A 19,843-nucleotide genomic window follows, 5' to 3' on the forward strand; every position below is an offset into this window, starting at 1 on the left:
AGTTGCAACTGGTATTTACAATGACAATGATAATGATAGGATGCAGCATGTAAACCTCGAAAAGCAGCGAACGAGTGACAGTCACAGATTTTGTGTCAAAGAATGAAACGAGATTTGAGTATCCCTCGTCTTGATTATGCCGTTTTATGTTTAGCCTCAAGTCAAAGTTTAAAAAAACAAACATGTTCTTCTTAGTTATACACGGAGAGCAAAATAATTGTCAGCTGTTTGAAAATGAGAGTGAGAAGCGGCGAAGCAAGCAAGATAGAGAAAAATGGAAAGAGGAGGAGGAGGAGGAGCAGATTGATGGAGGAGAGGAGGGAGGGCGCGCGGCTAAGAATGAACTTGTCCACTGCTTTGGAGGCAATGGAGGGAGTGACAGCTATATAGATTAGGAACAAAGGAAGGAGAAGAACGGGAGGAGAAGAAAAAGAGAGGTGGTGTTTGGTTGGCAACTGTTAATAAGTATCAAGGAGATGGATGTAGCTGGGAGAGAGAGGAGGAGATGGAAAGGAGGAGGGGAGGAGATGTTTGAAGGATTTGGCAGTGATGAGGAAAAGGAAGAGGAGGGCTACAGTAGATGAAGAGGTACTGTAGCGGGGGCTGGAATACCACACTGAATGGTATGTGTGTGTGTGTGTGTACTTGCATCTATTAACTCTTTGGGACCTTTTGTGGCAAAAACACTGACCTTACCAGGACCAATCAATATGGGATTAACTAGTTATGGTTACGGTTATGGTTTAAAATTAGCCCGGGACTGGGTGTCTGCAGTACAGGGAGCGGTTCTGGTTCCATCTGCTGTACTCTGCAGACGTCAGCCTCAAGGAGTACAGAGCACTGATAGAGGAAGACACTCAACACCCCCAACCTGGGTGTTCATTCAAACAATAAACTGGACTGGACTGACCATGCTGCTGACTCCTGAAGACCTTTTATCAATGTGTTGTCGCATCAGTCATCTTTTTTTGGGGGGTATGCTGGAGCAGTGGCATCTCCATAGCAGAGAGGCTGGACTCACACACTGATTAAAAAAAAAAAAAAGAAGTCAGCTTGGTCCCGGGATGCTCCCTTGACCCAGTCGAGGCGGTGGGAGGATGACAGCCAAACTATCATCTATGATGAATAGCTTCTTCTCCAACCCCCGCTGCAGGAGACCATCACAGCACCGGGCAGCTTCAGTGATGACCTGAAACATCTTAAATGTAAATCGCAGGTCATTCCTCCCTGCTGCTCTAAGACTGTACAACCAGCACTGCTGTATGTACAGTAGACCACATTATCCATTTCCTGTAAATATTAAGCCTGTACTGTATATATACATATATATATGTATCCTGCTTACTTAATGTAGATACTGTATAGTCTGTTCTGTTTTTATAATCTTAATTACAGTCATAGGTGTGGAAATGCTTGTTTATTTTTATTTATAACCTTTACTTTTATTGTCTTCGCTGCTGCAGACGAATGCAATGCAAGTTTTAAAATGGATATAAATACAGGACTTTGTGTGAGTGGATGCTTTGTCTACTGGGATCCATACAAAATAAATCAATGGTCAGGCCCGATCAGTAATGTTAATATAATTTCTTTTAACTGTAACTATCAGCTTGTGTGCGCACGCCTGTGTCCCCTTAATTAGTGTCTGATCAGATGTCATCATCCATTAATTGACTGATAATTATCATCATCATTGTCCACCTCAACACATCCCTGTAGGAATGAGGTGAGGAGAGGACAGAGATGAGAAAGAATGAAGGAAAACAGAGAGAAAGAGAAGGATTTTACAGAGGAGATGACATGAGAAAATCGTTTAAAGTGGGATCATTTGATTGGTCCTGATCTTTGTTATAGGAGCAGAGCAACTCATGACAATGGAAGTCTGGTTTATGTTCTTCCTTCACTGATGTAGTTTGTGTTGTGATCATTATTGTATAGCTGTATTTATTTGTGTGCTTTTCGTGTGTGTGTGTGTGTGTGTGTAGCAATGACATTTAATGGCAGAGTGCTTAGAGTTGTAGTGATAGCATCTCTCCCCAGCCTTTATCATTCAGTCGCTATCAGTCACACTGACTTGCGTTTGTATCACAGCTCATTACAATCCACAGTTCAGTTCACACTGAAGTTCGGCTCAGTTAGAATCATTTCTGGTTCAGTGAGAGTGAATGCTGACTGTCGTTCCAGTATAAACGGAGGTTTAAAGAGGCATAAAACATATTTGCCCCACAATATACTTCATTCATGCCTTATTATGTGCTTTAAAATCATTCTGTTTCATGTCATTTTACCACTCAGATGATGTGTAAATGTATATATGTGTCCCTGTGGAGTAGTAATACTCAAGCGAGAAACCTCAGTGTTATCCTAAACTCAGACACATAAATCTGGAACAAAATCAGCCTGCTATATACCGACCTTAAAAATATCTCAAGGATCAGAGACCTCATAACAAAACAAGATCCATAGAAACAGGAACGTTTATTTCTAGCACACTTTGACTGTAAAGGATGTTTAAAAAAGCAACCAGCAATGTTGCAACTAAAGACCAAAAAAAACCCATCTCTGCTTACAATACCAGGCCACACATCCCTACAATGGCAGCGAAAGGTCATAGTATCAAGTTACCTACCACATCTCTTGACCTATAGTTTGAACTCTTCAGACCTTTCAGAAGAGACGGCCACATACACATTTGTCCACACCAAATTTAATAGCTGATAAGAGCCTAAATTGTGCAATACAAGTGTGTGAAGAGCCCTTAACAAGAGCCTCTTTTTCACTTAAGACGTTTAGACTTGTCACAGTGGAGCAGGCGTAAATAAAACTAATCATGGCTAAATTTAATATGGCCACTTCATTGTCAAAGTCTTGGCGTTTTCTCATGCCGGCTCACTGCAACGCTTAAATAGAACCGAGCCACCACCACTGTTAATTTTATCAGTAACACCTGTGCTTTCATTGCGACTGTAAGGTAATATGTCTGCTGTGAAATAGGCCTGTCACACATTCTGGATTTATTCTGATGCCTTTCATATTTTTCCTGTATCACACCTTAAAGTGCGACGCAAATAGATTTGCCTTGCATTAATAAGGCAATAAACTAGCACAGTTATTGTAGTACTTGTGACTACAGCTAATCTTTAAGAACAATTATGTATATAGCATAAGTATTTACTGTGTTGTACTATGAGATTGCTGTGTAGTACTTAGAAGTTAGTGATAGAGTACTTGGTACAGTATTACAGTAAATTGTAACAGAGCTTTACTGACAAAGTAAAGATAAAATTGACTGTAATACTTACACAGAATCAGCCTTGTCACTAAGAAATGACACATACTATTGTAATATTATTGGATTATGTGCTGTCATTAATGGTAAAGGCACTCTAGCCCTTTACTTCTTTTCTCAGTGTAATACTGACAGGAAATTGGCATTACTCATTTTCACTCATAAAGTGACTTAATGGACAAATAGATTATTGGATTATGAGCGGTCATTAATGGTTACGCAGTCAACCCCTCTGCTAGAATTTCTCGTACTCTCAATCTTCCACTTTCTCCTCTTTCCTCTTCCTCTTTCCTCTCTTGCCTTCATAATATCAACAGCCAACATGTTTCTATAGATTAGATTAGAGATTACATTAGATTAGATGAAGTTTATTCTGCTTTAAAGGACTATTTTATCTTATTTTAGGATAATAAACTTAAATTTTCGCCTCTTTACATTTAAAACATCACATTCACTGCTGTGACACCTTATCTTATCTTGACACTTTGTGTTTTCCTTCATCCTTCCTGTTTGTCTCTCCCATCCCTTTCCCTCCTCTTACATCTTAAACTCCCTTCATCCTCTTTTTTTCCCCCCTTTGCTTGCCCTCTCCTTTCTTCTCCTCACTCTCCCATTCAATCAGAATCAAATTTCCAGGGGCTGCTAGGCTGTTTTTTTTTTCTTCTCTGCAGCAGTATGGGGTGCTAATGGAATTACGGTCTCTCTCCACAGTCTATCATACAGCATGCACGCACACACACACACAGGAAGACAGGACAGACACAGCGAAACACATGGTCAGACAGAGAGATTACTGAGCTCAGTATTATTAAAGTTTTACACTGCTGTAATCCTCACACACACACACACACTTATAAACGCACTCTCAGTGGACTGCACCCTGCGAGAGGAGCAGGCGGCGTGAGATAAACTGATCAAGCAGCAGTGTTGAGAGTGATTATGTGTCTGTTTGTGTAAGTGTATGTTTGAGAGCGATATTGAGTGAAAGAGAGAGTTGATGACTATGATGTGCAACAGGAGACACATATTAACTGGCGCTGGAGTCAGCAGTGGAGAGAATGAGGGAGGATTCTTTCCAGTATGGATAATCAGCTGGGACAGTGGCTACTAGACGCGACGCATGAATGTGTGTTTTCATGCTTTTATATATGATGAATTTGTGTTGACTTTTCCATTCTCAAATGTCACAGGGAACCTCTGCTCCAGAGGTTTGAGAAAATGAGGTAACAAATATTCCCAGCCGAGTAATGAGGTGAAGGATAGGCACCACATTGAAATGAAAGTGGCATTTTCCGTGAGGCACAGCTGCATCTGATATTAAGTGCCATCATCACTCATGAATGTAAAGAACACTCACACGGCTTCATTGCTCTATTCAAAGCACACTGTTCCTACTGTAAATATTTGCAGACATACTGTATCTGCTGTTGTTTATTTTCAGCGCATTTGTTTTATTATTACCTTGAGGGTATTCCACTTTTCTCTTTTCTTTTAGCTGTAATGAAAATAATAAAATAGATTTGTTTAGCTTTTATTGAAACAATTATTACACGTGAGTTGGCATAAAACAGAAAACAAAATGAATTGCAGTGATAAAAACTAACAAACTGCAACGTCAATGAAATAAATAATTAAGGTTTAAATCCCAGGACGGGTCAAGGGCTGGGGTGCCTCTGAGCAAGGCAAGATAAGTGCTGCCCACTGCGTCTGCACCCGGCTTGTATGTGTGCAATAATAATAACTAATTCTAAAAAAAAAAGATAAGTTGTCAAGTACTAACAAACAAACAAACACTTATTAGTTGTTTTATGACATCCCCTCTGCATGGTCATATGAGCAGGCTGCAGACTCCTGTCAGGTTTCACAGGTGGGTGTAGTGAAATAACGAGCTGGGTCGTTTGCACAGCAGCCATTTTGACAGTCTCCCAAGAAAAATCACAGGTGTAAATAATCCAACTAACGACGGTGGAGTTCCATTTAGCTTCCTCAAATTTATCACTGTCCAAGTCACTGTTTTTTATTTAAAACATGTATAGAGTACAGTTATTAATTCAGTGATAAGCAAATGGTAGAAACATAGGATTTAAATTTGTTAGATGTGTTGTACAGTTACTTCCTGTGGTATGTCTTGTTGGCTGAGAAGCTAGCTTGTGAAAGTTAGCTTGGGTCACAAGTGGTGCTAACCCTTCGCCTTAAGTGGAAGACGATGCCCCCTGGTAATCGTACCTTCGCTTTGTTTACTCACTTAGTAATGTTAACTGACTAGCAGCTGAGTTATTTTGTGTGTTCTATCACTTTTTTCCCACCTGAAGCAATGTGTATACCATGTGTGTCTGTTCCCTAGGCTAAGCTATCTGCTAACCCCCAGATAAAATATTAGCATGGCTGGCTAATTTTGCTACCTTCCTCAGCTGTGAAATTTAGATATGATTTCAGTATTATAGCTTATATATCAAACTGTCCAAGAGCTTGTCAAATAATTAAAATTCCAGTCACCTGAAACATTATAGAATGAAACCCGTGTTTGTCAGTACATCAGTAATTCATGTATATACTAAATTGAATTAAATCAAAGTACAGTAAAATAAAAAAGATACACTGTACTGTCAGCTGCTACATAAAAACGGTGATAATTTTCCAACTACTTCAGTTTTACCTACTATAATAACACAAATGTCTATGAACACAACCTGTGTGCACCTCTACTGTTATTATTAAGTGCATTTAGCTTAAGCACTTAAGCTAGACACTTAACTTCTTATGGTTTATTTCAAGTGAATAATACTGCGAGTCATTCATTGTGATATTTTAAATTTTTGAGTTTGAATTGGATAATGGCGCATTAGTGCAAGCTTACATTTTTAATGCAAGTAATTGTATTTCCTGGAGTGCAGCATGTCATGTAAAGCAACGTTTAATGAGTTGTTAGAGGAGTAACTGATCATATGTTTTCAAACACTTTGAATTGTAAATGGGGATTAATAGCTGATTTGGAATGTTTCTTTTAGTGTTTGACTGAAGTAACATCACCTGTCGAAAACTACATTTTTAACAGTAAGCTGTCAGAGATCTGACACGTTATTAAGTTGCTGAGGAAGTGTGTTTTCAGACTTAAATATACTTGAAAGTATATTACGGGATAAGTCACTCTCTCTCTGCCTCTTTCTAACCTTTTTTTCCTCTGTAAACTAATCTTTATGTGATTTATCAGTCTGACTTTGGTAATTACTTGATCAAATGTGAATTTGTAGTGCGTAGCATAATGAAATGCTGTTCAAAGCACTGGTAAAATTCCTGCATCTACATACGGTAACACTACCAGGCTTTCACTGGGGGCTACCTATGTTATAAATGTATTAAACACTTAAAGTGTAGGAGTGTATTACAGTGGATATTGATTTTTTTATTTTGGTATTAACTCAAAAACCAAACCTGATACATAATCTGCTTTTCCCTGATACAGTGAGATTATCTGATTATAATTTTTATTAAGATCTTGTTATCTCAAAGTGCAAGGAATTTGCATTGTCTTGACCAGAAAAGGGTAATGGACACTATGTCACTTTTGTGATGGCGTAATCTTGGATTAGAGTGAGAGCATTTCTGGAATTCTTATTCAGATGTCAGAGTGAAAGTGGGGCTGAGGGGGTTATTATAACCGTCTTTAATCTGGCTAAGCATACAGTATGGATAATCCGCTCTCCCTTACTTTTACTCACTTAGTCTTATTTTTTACAATTCCGACAATGTAATCTCGAGGAGATTATTGTAATTCTGCCCCTCATTTTGCTCCAACATTCTTCTTTTTCTTTTATTCCACTATATGGATTTGTTGTCTGCAGTACAGATGAGGGAATAGTTTATGAAGATATTTTTACTCAAATTTGCGAATTAAAGTATTTCCAAATGTTTTCAAATTTGGACAAATGTCTCACGAGAGCGTATAAAATTTGCCTCTGCGCCGTGAAAAGGAGAAACTTGAAGTGTGTGACGTTGGATCCGTATTTTATTATTCGGATTTGTTTTTTAAGCTTAAAACCTTTCAAGAAACATAGATGATGTATTTTTGTATTTACAAGATTGTGTTCACTACACCACACGACGTGAGATGTGATGAGTGGTGTTATGTTGAAGCAATATAAACACAATATGGTGAGAAGCTACACATTGTACAGTTATCTCTGTTGTACTTATACTTGACACGTGGGTAGTATATTAGTCAACAGTCTGTTCCATCAAGAGAGTTCTGAAAAATATGCAGGGGTTACTAAGTGATGAAAAATTCTGTTGAAGCCTCCAAAGTAAACACAGTAGCAACTCAATATTTTGTATTTAACTTACTGGGAGTAAGTAATGTGTGCTTTTCTAACTTTTGTCTCCTTTCTCTCTCCCTCATCTCTCCACTCCAGGCTCCGACTATTCTCCACCTCCCCCCCTGCCTCGGCCTCCTCCCCCCGGCCTGACAAATGAGCACAGTGATGGCGGGAGCCATGGCGACCATGGTGGACGAGGGGGCGGGGTCAACCACGGGGTTGGCGTGGTGGGCCTGGCTCCAGAGCACATCGCCACGCCGGGGGCGGCCCTGAGCTGGCAGGCCGCCATCGATGCTGCACGGCAGGCAAAGATGATGGGCAATGCCGCTTCAGGTGGAGGGGCGGGCCTTGGTTCGGGAGGGGGCGGGCCCATCTCCACGGCCAGCTCCACTCAACGGAAGAGACAACACTACAGCTCCAAGCCTAAGAAACAGACAACGACGACAGCCACAAGGCCGCCACGGGCACTACTCTGTCTCACACTCAAGAACCCCATTCGCAGGGCCTGCATCAGCATTGTAGAGTGGAAGTATCCTTTAAATAACCATGAAAGATGGTTAGTTATATTCTTAAAGGCTGACGTATCTGTGTTTTTCAAGTATAAAGGTTACTGATGCTACCTTAAGTGGAATCATTAAGGGACAGATGGATGGATGGATGGACGGGCATATCAAACTCCCTATTTTCTATCCCAAAATATCTCTTCTTTCAAGTCCTCACTCAGTATGAATTTCTGCTTTCCACTCCTTTCTTTTAATCCCTTCTCTCTGTCCTTCTCCCTCTCTTTCTTTTGCTCCAACAGGCTTTTTTGTTGTTTTGTCACAGGAGTATTTAAAAAATTGTCCTTTTCATCCATCATTCACACCTTTCCTCATGATGTCGCTCCCCAGCGCTTCCTGACTGTATTCATCCCCTTACTCCCAAGGTACATCCATTCCTCTATCACTCCTTCAGCTCCTCCATCCTCCACATTAAAGTCTCTCCCACTGTTTATTATCTCCTTCCCGCTGTCCCTCCATCCATCTAAATCCCTTTATTCCTGCTGTTCCTAAACATGCCCTTCCTGTCCTCTGGAGTTTTTTTTTAAGCTGCTAAACATAATAAGAGAGAGAGACAGACAGACAGACAGACAGAAATGGTCAGAGTCACAGTCAAAGTGATCTATAATAGGAGAGGGTCCACATGAGCTCACCAAGAGCACATACACATGTCCTGAGGGCGGAGAGAGGGAGAGGAAGAGGAGGGACCAGAGGGCAAGGATGTTGACAGGAGAGATGATGAAGCAGAGTAGCTGAGGAGGGAGGGACTGCGCAAGGGATCCTGGGGTGGATGGGAAAGGTAAACAAAAATATGATGAAGTAGAGGGAGGTCAAATAATAAGTACAGAGGAGGAGGAGGAGGTGCAGGTGAAAAGGAGAGGAGGAGAAGGCAGAGGGGGTGATTTAGAAATGATGCATATGATTGTGACTGCATTAGAGAATGAATTCAACAATAGTGATTTTGCTTAGTTTAAGTGAAAATCACAACACTTAAATCAATAGACACATGCTGTTTTTTAAACAATGAACAACTATAAACGTCCCATGGGAACAACCCTGCTGTTTTAAATGTGTGCTATCACCCTTTTGGCTGTAAAACAGCGGGTACAGACGGCGCTTCTGCTGGTCACCTTGTGTATGTATAATTATCAACACTCAGATGTCAGACACTCACCTCATGCAACACTGTCCAGCTGGGCTAATGCAAGAAAGGAAAAGAAAAATTAGCCAGCAGAAACCCTCAGGGTCACTGGAACAATCTCCGCCAATGACTGATGAGAGTTCAGATCATTACCCACAATTCCCAGAGTCGTTCATTTAAACAGCCCTGAAATATGGGAAGGAACAGAGAGCGAGAGGAAGGTGAGCAAATGAAATGAGCGTAGGAAAGAAGAGCAAATTCAGAGTGGGCTCTTAAGGAAATGAGAAATACGAAAAAGAGAAAAAGGTAAACAGGGTGGGCAAAAAAGTGAAAAGAGTAACAGCAGCATGCCTTCATCTCATTTGGATGTGCGTCACTGTGACTTATTTAAATATAAGATTTTGATTGAGCGCTTGTCCGTTTGCCACCTCATTCTCTGTGCGTTTGTCGTCATGCATGTGTGTTGTTTGTACTCATTTGGCTTTTAAGTGTGTGTGTGTGTGTGTGTGTGTCCTGTATTCTGTGAGTACCTGTGTCTCTGGAGATGCTGGCTCCAAAATCTTCCTCTCTTCCTCCTCCGTTACCAAGACAACAACAATGACTGCTCTCAACAGGTCGATGGTGCCCGTCTGAGCTCAGACGTACACATGAGACACACTCATAGATTAGAGAACACACACATACTTACACCAGGATGATAAAAGACTCACTCACACACACACACACACACACACACACACACACACACACACACACACACACACACAGAGCACTGCCACATGAAGCATTACCTGCAGACTTGCAAGGTCAGCGTGAGAGACAAGGATAGAGCAGGGGCAGGTGTGCATGTTGTCTATGTGAAATCACACTAAGTGGTAGTTTTAAAAGGTGCACGAGTGAGTTTACACACATACACACACACTGGCTTCTGGCTAACAGATTATACATCAGGTGGCACTAGGGGGAATACACTGTCTTTATGCATTTTCTGCTCTGATAAATGCTTCCAGCGTTACAACTCAGTTCAGTTCTGGACTTCCTTTCCCAAATAATATCAGCATATCTTTTATTTGGCTTTGACTGCTCATAATCTTAGAAACGCAGCATCCTGGTATAAACAGTGGAGTGTATGTCATTTGTGGTGTGTATGTAATGAGCTTGTTAAAATTCAGAATGTAAATGTTAAACAGACAGCCGTATCCATCTGAACCAAGTGCAAAATGTTAGACATTCACTCATGTCACTGTCAATTGAGTTCATACAAGGCTGATTAAGTCTGGAGATAATAGTACAGATGTTTAAATCTCGTGTCGCCCGACAAAACACACGGAATCTTACATTGTATTTTTTCACAAAGACCAAATAGAGGCATCAATCACCAAAAGTTAGACACTGACTACTTCTTTAACTATACTATATTTCTTTTTTATTTTGATTAAATATATATGCCCGCAATTAAATATATTATGATAGCAAATCTCAGCTGACTAACGTGCACCATTAACAGATTTAGAATACAGTATTCCATGTCCAGACTTTTTTTTGTGTGTGTTTTCCTCTCAACAGCAGAGCAGACATGAGATTTATTATCATGTTGATGGAAGCAGACCTCAAGGGTTTTCTTAAATTATGGGTCAGGAACCCAGAGTGAGTCATAGGCCTGCTTGTCTGTGGGTGCCCGCGTGTCTGGAGTGTGTTTTTAATGAGCCCCCAGTACAAGAGTCAGTGATTAACTTTGATGCATTTTGGTCCCAGGCTGAATGAGCTGAATGATCTTGTGACCGCTGGTGTTCAAGGGTCAATTCTTAATCCAAACATAAACAAAGTATTAGCTACTACTGTAAAAAAAAATCCAAGTCTTCTTTATTTTTCTCCCCCTCACTCTTTGTCTGCAGGCCTTTTACTAAAATAGTGATTAACACTCACAGATTAGAACACAACAAGCCTGTTAGTATACATAGACTAAGTAGAAGATTGTTAATAGTTGAGGTCACTTCTTCTTCTTCTTTTTTAACCTGGTTATAGTTTATGTGTCCCCGTAGTTCCATCACACTTTGACTAATTAAACAGATTTAAAGGGTTAAATGGATTTTAGTTTGCTTGGGGATTTCGGAACAAAACATTTCACACTTTTTATGTAAATGATGATTGGACCTCGAGGCTGTTGGGAAATTCATTTCGTATTTTCGCATGACTTTCTGATTAGATAACCAGGGTCAAACTGATTAAGGCTAAAGCAACAAATGTAAGCGTTTCACAATTCAATCCTGAGTGAGAACATCTTTTAGTTATTTAATCTTGTCAAATTGCATTAGGATTACGATAATTCTTTTTCTCCCACTTTGATTACTTTGTAAAAGATTGCTGCTAACTGTTTTTTTCTTTTTTGACTGTAAAGCACCAGTAGTATTTCCTGTTGCCGATTTCCCAACACGTGTGTCCCCTGCACTTATCCAACCATTTAATGTTTTCATACTGTAGCAACAAGGGAATGATTCCTCATTGGCTTTCCACCTGCCAAAACTGCCACTTGTGCTTAACCTTGTTTCTGACCTTCTGTGTTTATTGCTTGATGCAGTGTGTTGAACACGGATGTCAGCTAGAAAGGTACAAGTTTGCCGTCACTTCATCTTCCTGATTTGAGATTTTGACAGTGCAACTCGTCAGTATGTTGCTGTTTATTTTAAGACGCAAGACCCGGAGTCCCAACCGATCTAGGGTGCCGCAAAAAGGGGAGTAGGAATCGAAATAAGACCTCAAGAAAGGAAAGGGGAGATAAGAATGGAAGAGGAAAGCAGAGGGGAGAGCTAAAAGGAGGTGGAGAGAGGTGACAGCGGTGGCAGTTACTAATTGTGTTGATGAAAACCAGACCTCCTCTATCTCTCCTTCACATTCTCTCCCTCCCTCTCTCACTCTCCCATTCTCTCACATTGTATCTCTCCTCTCCTTCTTTCTCTCTCCGAGGCCAAAAATAATGAGGTCACTCCCCTCTCAAGGACCGCTCCAAATAAAAACCCTCTGTGTCTCTCTCTGCTCCTCTCATTCCATCTCGCTCTCACTCTTCCTCCGTCCACATCCCGTCTTCCACGCGACAAGCCTGCTCCTCACTGCACCCATATTAGGACATGCACTGTCTCTCTCTAAGCATCTGCCTTGATCAGCCTTGAATCCCCCCCCCACCCCACACACACACACATGCACTCTGTGTGATCCAGTGTGTCCTATTGTTAACAAAAAGGCAAACTCAACAGCTTTGATCTCTCTCGTTGTGTACATTGGTTGTGCACTTTGCTGAGTGTGTGTGTGTGCATGTATAGGATATATAAATACTTTGCATATGTAAGGGTGTTTAAAAATACCTCTCTGTTGTCAAAACATGCGTGACATTGAGGCTTTTTTTCTGTTCAATATAATCAGACTTAGATCACATTGTATTATTTTGTGCTGTGTAATGTTCACTTTAAAAAAAAAAAAAGTGTCATATTTAGCAGAATTGGCAAATTGAAATTGACCATGCATCCCATAAGTTTGTCTGCGTAGCTTTGGAATAACTATAAGCAGAGGACTTTCTGCCCTTCTGTTTGCAAAGGCCACCACAGTTTCCTGATGCTCTTGGATAAAGCAGGGGTCAGCAGAGGAGTCCTATGTTTGTGACAACCTGCAGCCTCACAATAAATGTCAGTAATTCTTACACAGTGAACCTTTAAGTGCATGAAAGCCAACCGGAGATGGTCTAACGTAACTGTCTCCACACGTTGCTGTTGTCAGAGTTTGTATATTCCTTAACTCTCGCTCTCAGACCATTCGAGATCATTATCCTGATGACCATCTTCGCCAACTGTGTGGCCTTAGCCGTCTACATCCCCTTCCCCGAGGATGATTCGAACGCCACCAACTCCAACCTGGTGAGTTATCTTCAACATTTTAATGACTGCACAGTTGCAGACACTCACTTCTTGTTTGTTTTTTTTATTTTTGATTCCAATCCTACGTCAGCGTGTTTTGGTGTTTTGTTGCTGGTCTATTCTCGAGTTGTTTGCTGGACACCTGCGTCTCTTTCATAAATGTAATATGTTGACTCACATCATATTAGCTATGCAGGTGGTTATGAGGGAATTTCCTCTGGTAATTAGCATTCCTCATCAGCGTGTCATTTGCACATTTCCAGCTGACTCAAGTGTGAATTGCTGCCATGTGTTTAATAAGCAGTAGAGTAGGAGATGCTACGTGATGCTATGGATTGATTATTAAGGTATAAGACAAGACAAATGGCGTGAAAAGAATTCTCGTGCGGTCAATACATGGTTTTGGTTATTTTGACTCGAGAAGTCTCCAGTTGTATCAGATAGAGCCAGTTTGTTTGATCAAAGGATAAGCATCATTGTCTTCTGGGGAAAATCATGCTCTTGGCAAAGGAGAAAACGACTGCTATGATTGAGACTTTGTGAGCTCTTGGAGCTTTTGGTGAACTGACATGACTCTGTTTGCGGTTGGCAAAACGTCATCTCTTCTAATTTAATAAATGTACTATAATTTAATCTAAAGGAAAAAAGACAAACTAAAATATCCCACTAAACAAAGACATGTGTTGGTACATACTCTGTGGTTGTGAGTGTTGTTGTTGTTTTTTTGCCAAAATACCACTCTAATTACCTAACCCTGGCCACTCATCAGGATGTGTGAACTGTAGTGTGTGTTGCTGTGTAAACATAAATCAATATGAATACATTTATCTGTACAATGTGTATGTGTGTGTGTGAGAGAGCCCACAGATACCAGTGTATTAGTGTGGGGAGGATGCTAATCCCTCTGAGGCCATGTAACATCTGTCACTCTGTGTCGCTGAATTTCTAAGAATGATTTACTCATTCTTCTGTGCTGTATATGGACTCTGCCGTCAGCACATGTCAACATGTCCGTGGATTGTCTAACTGCTGATTTACAGAACTGAATTAGTATTAGGGAGAGCTTTGTTTTTACATAATCTGGATAAGATTTCATTTCTGTGCTCATGAAGTTGCTTTGGGCTTGCCGTTATAAGTCTGTAAGCACAGAAATGACATTTGTTTTCACTTGTCTTACAATGAATGATCTGATTTATCTTTTCATGATATCACGTCAGAGCCAGTTTATGAGTGAGTGGAAGCGTAAATGGAACTGAGGGAGGACACGTGTTTGCGTGTTCTCAATCTGTGCCTGTTACCCACTCTCTTCTTCTTTTATATATATGTTTTTTTTATTTTATTGACTGGACAAACAAGATTGAATAAGAAGAATTATGGTTAAAGAAGATGCTAATATGACTGTTTTGAAACAGCAAACACATATTTGTAGACGCACACTATTGTGTGAACATTTTTAACCTCCTTATGGAAGCTATTTTCTATTTACTATTTTTTTTACAGGGCTATTTTGGATTTCACTTGTGACCCCCTGAGTTTGTTAAAAAGATAGAAGACAGGCATAAACTTATTCAGTGCCATGACAGATGTGGGCAATTACTTTTATAACCTTCTGACAGACAGGAAGTAAAGTGCAGATGTAGCAGCGGCTTAGAAATACAGTTGAACCATGTTTGTGTGTGTGTGTGTATGAGAGAGAATTGGTTCACCTATGGTATGAACAAATATGCAAAATAGGTGTATATGGCCTGAGTCTGAGCTGGTTTAATACCATTTAATTTTAGTGTATACAGGTTCAACAGGTTTGATACATTCTATGTCAGCTATTGGCCTAAAGACCTCTTAACAACCTCTAAATGACAGGCTTTTTCATTAGCATGGTGTAAAGACAAAGCCAAGGGCATGCATCAAGCATGAGTCAGAATGAGAGCGTCGCATTCATAAACAGTGCCTTCATTTGACATTGGCAGAAGTGCATCTTAACTGTACACATTGTGTCTGTAATAAGCATTCAGTTTGACAATTGACCTTATTTAGTCCTTTCATTGTGCTTGCGAGGCAGTAATTAAACCTACGACTGCCATAATCCATATTACTTGCCATCGCTTCATTTGCCAGAGTGTCTGCTGTGATTTTCATTATAGTCACATTTTAGTCATTTAGATGATGGGTTTATCCAGAGCTGTGCCTGTTTTGCTTAAACAGACCAAATTGTCACATGCACATTTTGCAAAGCATGAAAGTGTCACCCTATTTCTCAGTGAAGGTAACTATCAAATATAAATATATCATTAATCATTAATTATCATTACATATAATGTGCCCCATTATGTGGGGACACATTTGTCTGCCTCCCCTTTTTACAAAGGTTTATATTTTCCTGATGAGTACAAAACAGCTGCATCACCACTGTGGCTCGATGTCGATGATGTTCTCAAGATTTACCTCTGACTGTTTGTGTGATTGAGCCTGAGTTTAGAATCAATATGGCTCCCCCTCGTCAAATTTGCACAAGCCTTTCTTATGTAATACCAGAGATCCGTTGTATTGCTTTCAATAAGATTTCTATTTCTGTCTGCATCCCATAATGTGCTGCTCTGTCTCCTTGACAGCATGCCCAATAATAGCAGCAGGAGAGGTTGTCATGGATATGGTAACCGTAGTGATGCTCCTCATCTGTCCTTGGTTACTGAGGAAAGAAGGGTAGGAACCAAAGTGGAAGAGAGTCTCTTTTCTCAGGGAGGAAACTCATGCTGCATGCTGGCATGTTCAGTCCCAGGAACATCAGTTTTGAAAATAAACTATAAAGGTTTTTTTTTTGTCAAACTGAGCAAGAAACGTCTCTCTACTCTTTTCTTTTTTATTTATTTTCCACATGGCTGTTTATTTCCCTTTTTTCTTTTTCCCATTAAACCCCTTCTCCCTCTTGTCTTTCCTTTATTGTTCCATCTAATCAGATCAGTATAGCTACTTCCACATATACAGAATAATGATGTCATAACCAAGCAATTAGCTAATCAATACACCAGGCACTAATTGACGGAGAGGCAATAAACACACTCGAGCTTAAACACACAACACGCAAACACCTAAGCCCTCGAGCAATAATAATAAGTTCATCTGGTTCAGGTCTAGTGACTGGGGACTGTGTGTGTGTGTGTGTGTGTAGGTGACACACTATTTAGTCTTGGATGAATCTGTTGACTCTGCAGGAGGCTTTTCAAATACACCTTTAAGTCAGTGAATCACGTCTTGGACGCACACCTAGGTAGTCCTTTTTAGTGTGTGTAGATAAACAATCCATGTTTGTGTTACCTGGTCTTTTATGTTTGTGAAAGATAAATACTGCTGTTGATCAGTATGATCTCGTATGATACGATACGATGACACTTTATTGTCAGAGAACATGCCTGAAATGATTTCTCGCATCACAGCAGCTTTGTTTGTGAAAAAAACATACATGACAGAAAAAGAAACTACAGACTTTAAACATTACAATCAACCACAGACATAAATACACACATTATAAGTTGAACAGAAGATGGTGTTTAAGGCTCCTTAAACGTTCCATATTTAGTTTCAGGGATTGACTGGTGTACAGAGGCGTTCTTCAGTCTAACCTTCTAAAACTGTGTTCATGTTTCAGGACATGGTTCAGGGTCAGAGGCAATGTTCGTAGCCAGTCTCAAGTGTGGTAGATTCATGATGATTCCTACAGTCTTTGAGCAGATTTTCATTTGATGGAGCCGTTATGATTTCACAGCAATTGACACTATTATGTGATTAAGACTGTTGCCCCGAAGAAAAACATGTTTTAGTGTGTGTATGTGTATTTTACCGACCATCTGCCACTTTGGACCCAGTATGTTGAAAGTCATCACTTTGTTAAGTGTCTGTTGAAGATGTTGTTACCCATTTACTCTCCGAATTATCGTCTGATGTCCGTTCTTCAGTCTCCAGTCATTTCTTTTTCCCTCTCCCGGTTTGTTCTGCTGTAGAGGATCAAGTTAACATACTGTTCCTTTGGGTGCTAGTCTGCTGGTTGCTAGGAGGGTCTATTTATAGATGAGAGGAACGATCAGTATCTATCTGTACATACACTTATCTAAACAATGTTGGTCTGCGTTTTCTTCTGTGTGTGTGTGTGTGTGTATCGATGCACCTCTGAAGTGACACAGTGGAATGCAGCCACTCAGGGATAAGTGTGTTTATGTGTGTGTAAGAATAGCTACTGTGGAATTTGGAGAACGTTGTATTACATTCAGTAGCTGTCATGTATATGCATATTTATTGTGTACATAATATGACAGAGATGATTTAGTAGGTGAAGTCTTTTGTTGGTTTCTTTGATACAAAACTCCAAGTTGGAGCCATTATTTGGAAATTTGTTTTCCCGTGGAGGAAACAAGGAATACCCCAGTCACCATTTGTGCCATTATTTGCTCGACAGCTCCAGAGTTACTGCTTTAGACTGTTTGGTTTTAGCTCCATTGTCCTGAGTCTTAAGTGCATCATGAGATTTACGGTGAATACAATTTAACCTTGAACATGGAGAAAAAGCCCTTCAAGGCAAGTTTTCTTTTTGAGCGCCGGCTTTCTGGCTGTTAAACAGGATCAATACAGTCGTGAGCAAATATAAATATAAATCTAATACGCAACATTTCGTGAGTTTTATCCTGACACTGTCCCTCCCTGTCTCTATTACTTTTCTTTGCTTTGCTCTTCTCCACCACCTCCAATAAAAGTAACAGATAAAGACGCCAAATGACGGCACCTGTGGCACCACATTAATTACCACATTATTTCCTCTTCCTTTGCGCTTCTTTAATAGTCCCACAAACCTCCAGACCTAATCTTTTAAAAAGAGCCAATTTACCATGAACGTGCTCATGGTTGAGTATATGAGCCCCCGTTGCTTGTGTGTCTGCCTGCAGTGCAAACTTAGAACAACATGGGTGTATTTTAGGCTTTTGTGAATGTGCTGCAGGAATCTGAAACATGTTTCTTGGTCATTACATGGAAATTGTCCCATGTCACAACCTCTGTTTACTGTACATCTAAGACCACTGCGATTTTGAGGCTGTGTTTATTTGGTTTGTGTGTGTGTGAGAGAGAGAACGTTTTGTTGAGAAGTCAATATATACAGTATAACCGTGTGGGTTTGTTTTATGTTATTTGGCAAACAAGTGGGGTGAAGAGGGCCTGAAACTAAAATAAAGTTTCCTAAATGCTAAGGCAACAATCACTAACAATCACTCACAAAGGCTGCGATGTTTAGTTGAATTTTGGATCATTAGTTTAAAGATCCACATGTGCCAGCAGTACAGGCAAGAGAGGGCTGTGGAGAGAATGAACAGAAAAAGATAGAGCAGGATATTTTTACTGCGCTAAAAGTGTCCACCTCTGCCTCACATCGACCCACATTAAAGCTCCCACAGAGCACACGCAGGAGAAAGAGAAAGTGATGTCTCTGTCCATCACTGAAACTCAAAAACTTCTCAATGCACTCATACCACAGGGAGCAGAACTAATGTTCCCGTTTTAATCAGAAATATCTACATCATACAGTGTATTTCAATTCCCACTCCAGTTGAGCTGCGGTTGTGACTTGACGGCGCTGCTCAATTTAACAACTGTCCTTGTCCCAGTATATACAAGCACTAATAAGGGTATTGATTTATTGAAAAAGGTGTGTCTGCCTCCACAAAACACCCCCTTTATGGTTTAGCATGGGCCTAATTGTGAGCAGAGTCTTCCAGCCGTCCATTAACAGCCATGTTTTCGTTGTTAATCTTCTGTGTATCTGTGTTGTAAATGTGTCGGAGTACATGAAGTCGAATAATGAGTGTGTCATCACTGGAATAATGAATGGGTGCGTGTTCAGATTCCTCTAAGGTTAGGTGTCGAGTTTTAAATTTAACGCTTAAACTCTGTGGGCAAATGTGCATTCAACCCACTCATACGAGTCAGAAGCCGTGGGTAGAAGCACTGTTCACAGGACTGTAAGACTGACTGTCACTGAGAGAGAAGAACCGCAGCCGCTGCACATTCACGTTACACAAAATATACCAAAGCGAAGAGCTGTGATCGCCATCCAGTCCTTACACGTTGAATTCTGTTCACGCTTAGTTGTTTTAAGCAACAGTGATTTCTAGTTTTCCCATGAAATACTTTTGTATTATTTGTGTAAGTATACAAAGAAAACTAGGAGAGAGATATGACACGTATTACACTGTAGATTGTTCTGTGTGATATAAAGATTTGTTGGGAGCATTTTCATATGTACACAGTATACTGCATTATATACGACTGTAAAAGCCCAATGATGAAGCCCTTGATCACAGCATGGTTAGTTTTCAGGCTGTTAGCATTACACACACGCAGCAAAGTGCATATACAGCAAACAGTAGAGTTGTGGCAACACAGGTAATGGAAGTGCTCAGTAGATCTCTGGGCAAATTAGAGTGGCAAACAGGTACAATGTGTACTCTGTGTGTGTGCGTGTGTGCGTGTGTGTGTGTCCATCTTTATCATTCCAGACTAATATTTGACCAGCCGTAAAAGCCTGGTCTGACATCCCCCAGTCGAGTAAAGCAAACTGAAAGCCATCTACTTGCAGCTAAAAGGCCTCCTGTCATTTGATTTCCACCGTGTGAGAA

General features: G+C 40.3%; 1 protein-coding gene across 1 annotated transcript in view; it reads left to right on the top strand.

Moving 5' to 3' along the window:
- The window catches only part of cacna1c (calcium channel, voltage-dependent, L type, alpha 1C subunit), a 147,532-nt gene that overhangs the window by 38,730 nt on the left and 88,959 nt on the right, over positions 1-19,843 (top strand). Inside the window, exons 2-3 of the mRNA XM_044022299.1 lie at positions 7,699-8,131; positions 13,082-13,187. Of these exons, the coding sequence (XP_043878234.1) occupies positions 7,699-8,131; positions 13,082-13,187 (539 nt within the window). The remainder of the gene's footprint in view (positions 1-7,698; positions 8,132-13,081; positions 13,188-19,843) is intronic.

Source organism: Solea senegalensis, linkage group LG3, assembly GCF_019176455.1.
Source record: "Solea senegalensis isolate Sse05_10M linkage group LG3, IFAPA_SoseM_1, whole genome shotgun sequence".
NCBI lineage: Eukaryota > Metazoa > Chordata > Actinopteri > Pleuronectiformes > Soleidae > Solea > Solea senegalensis.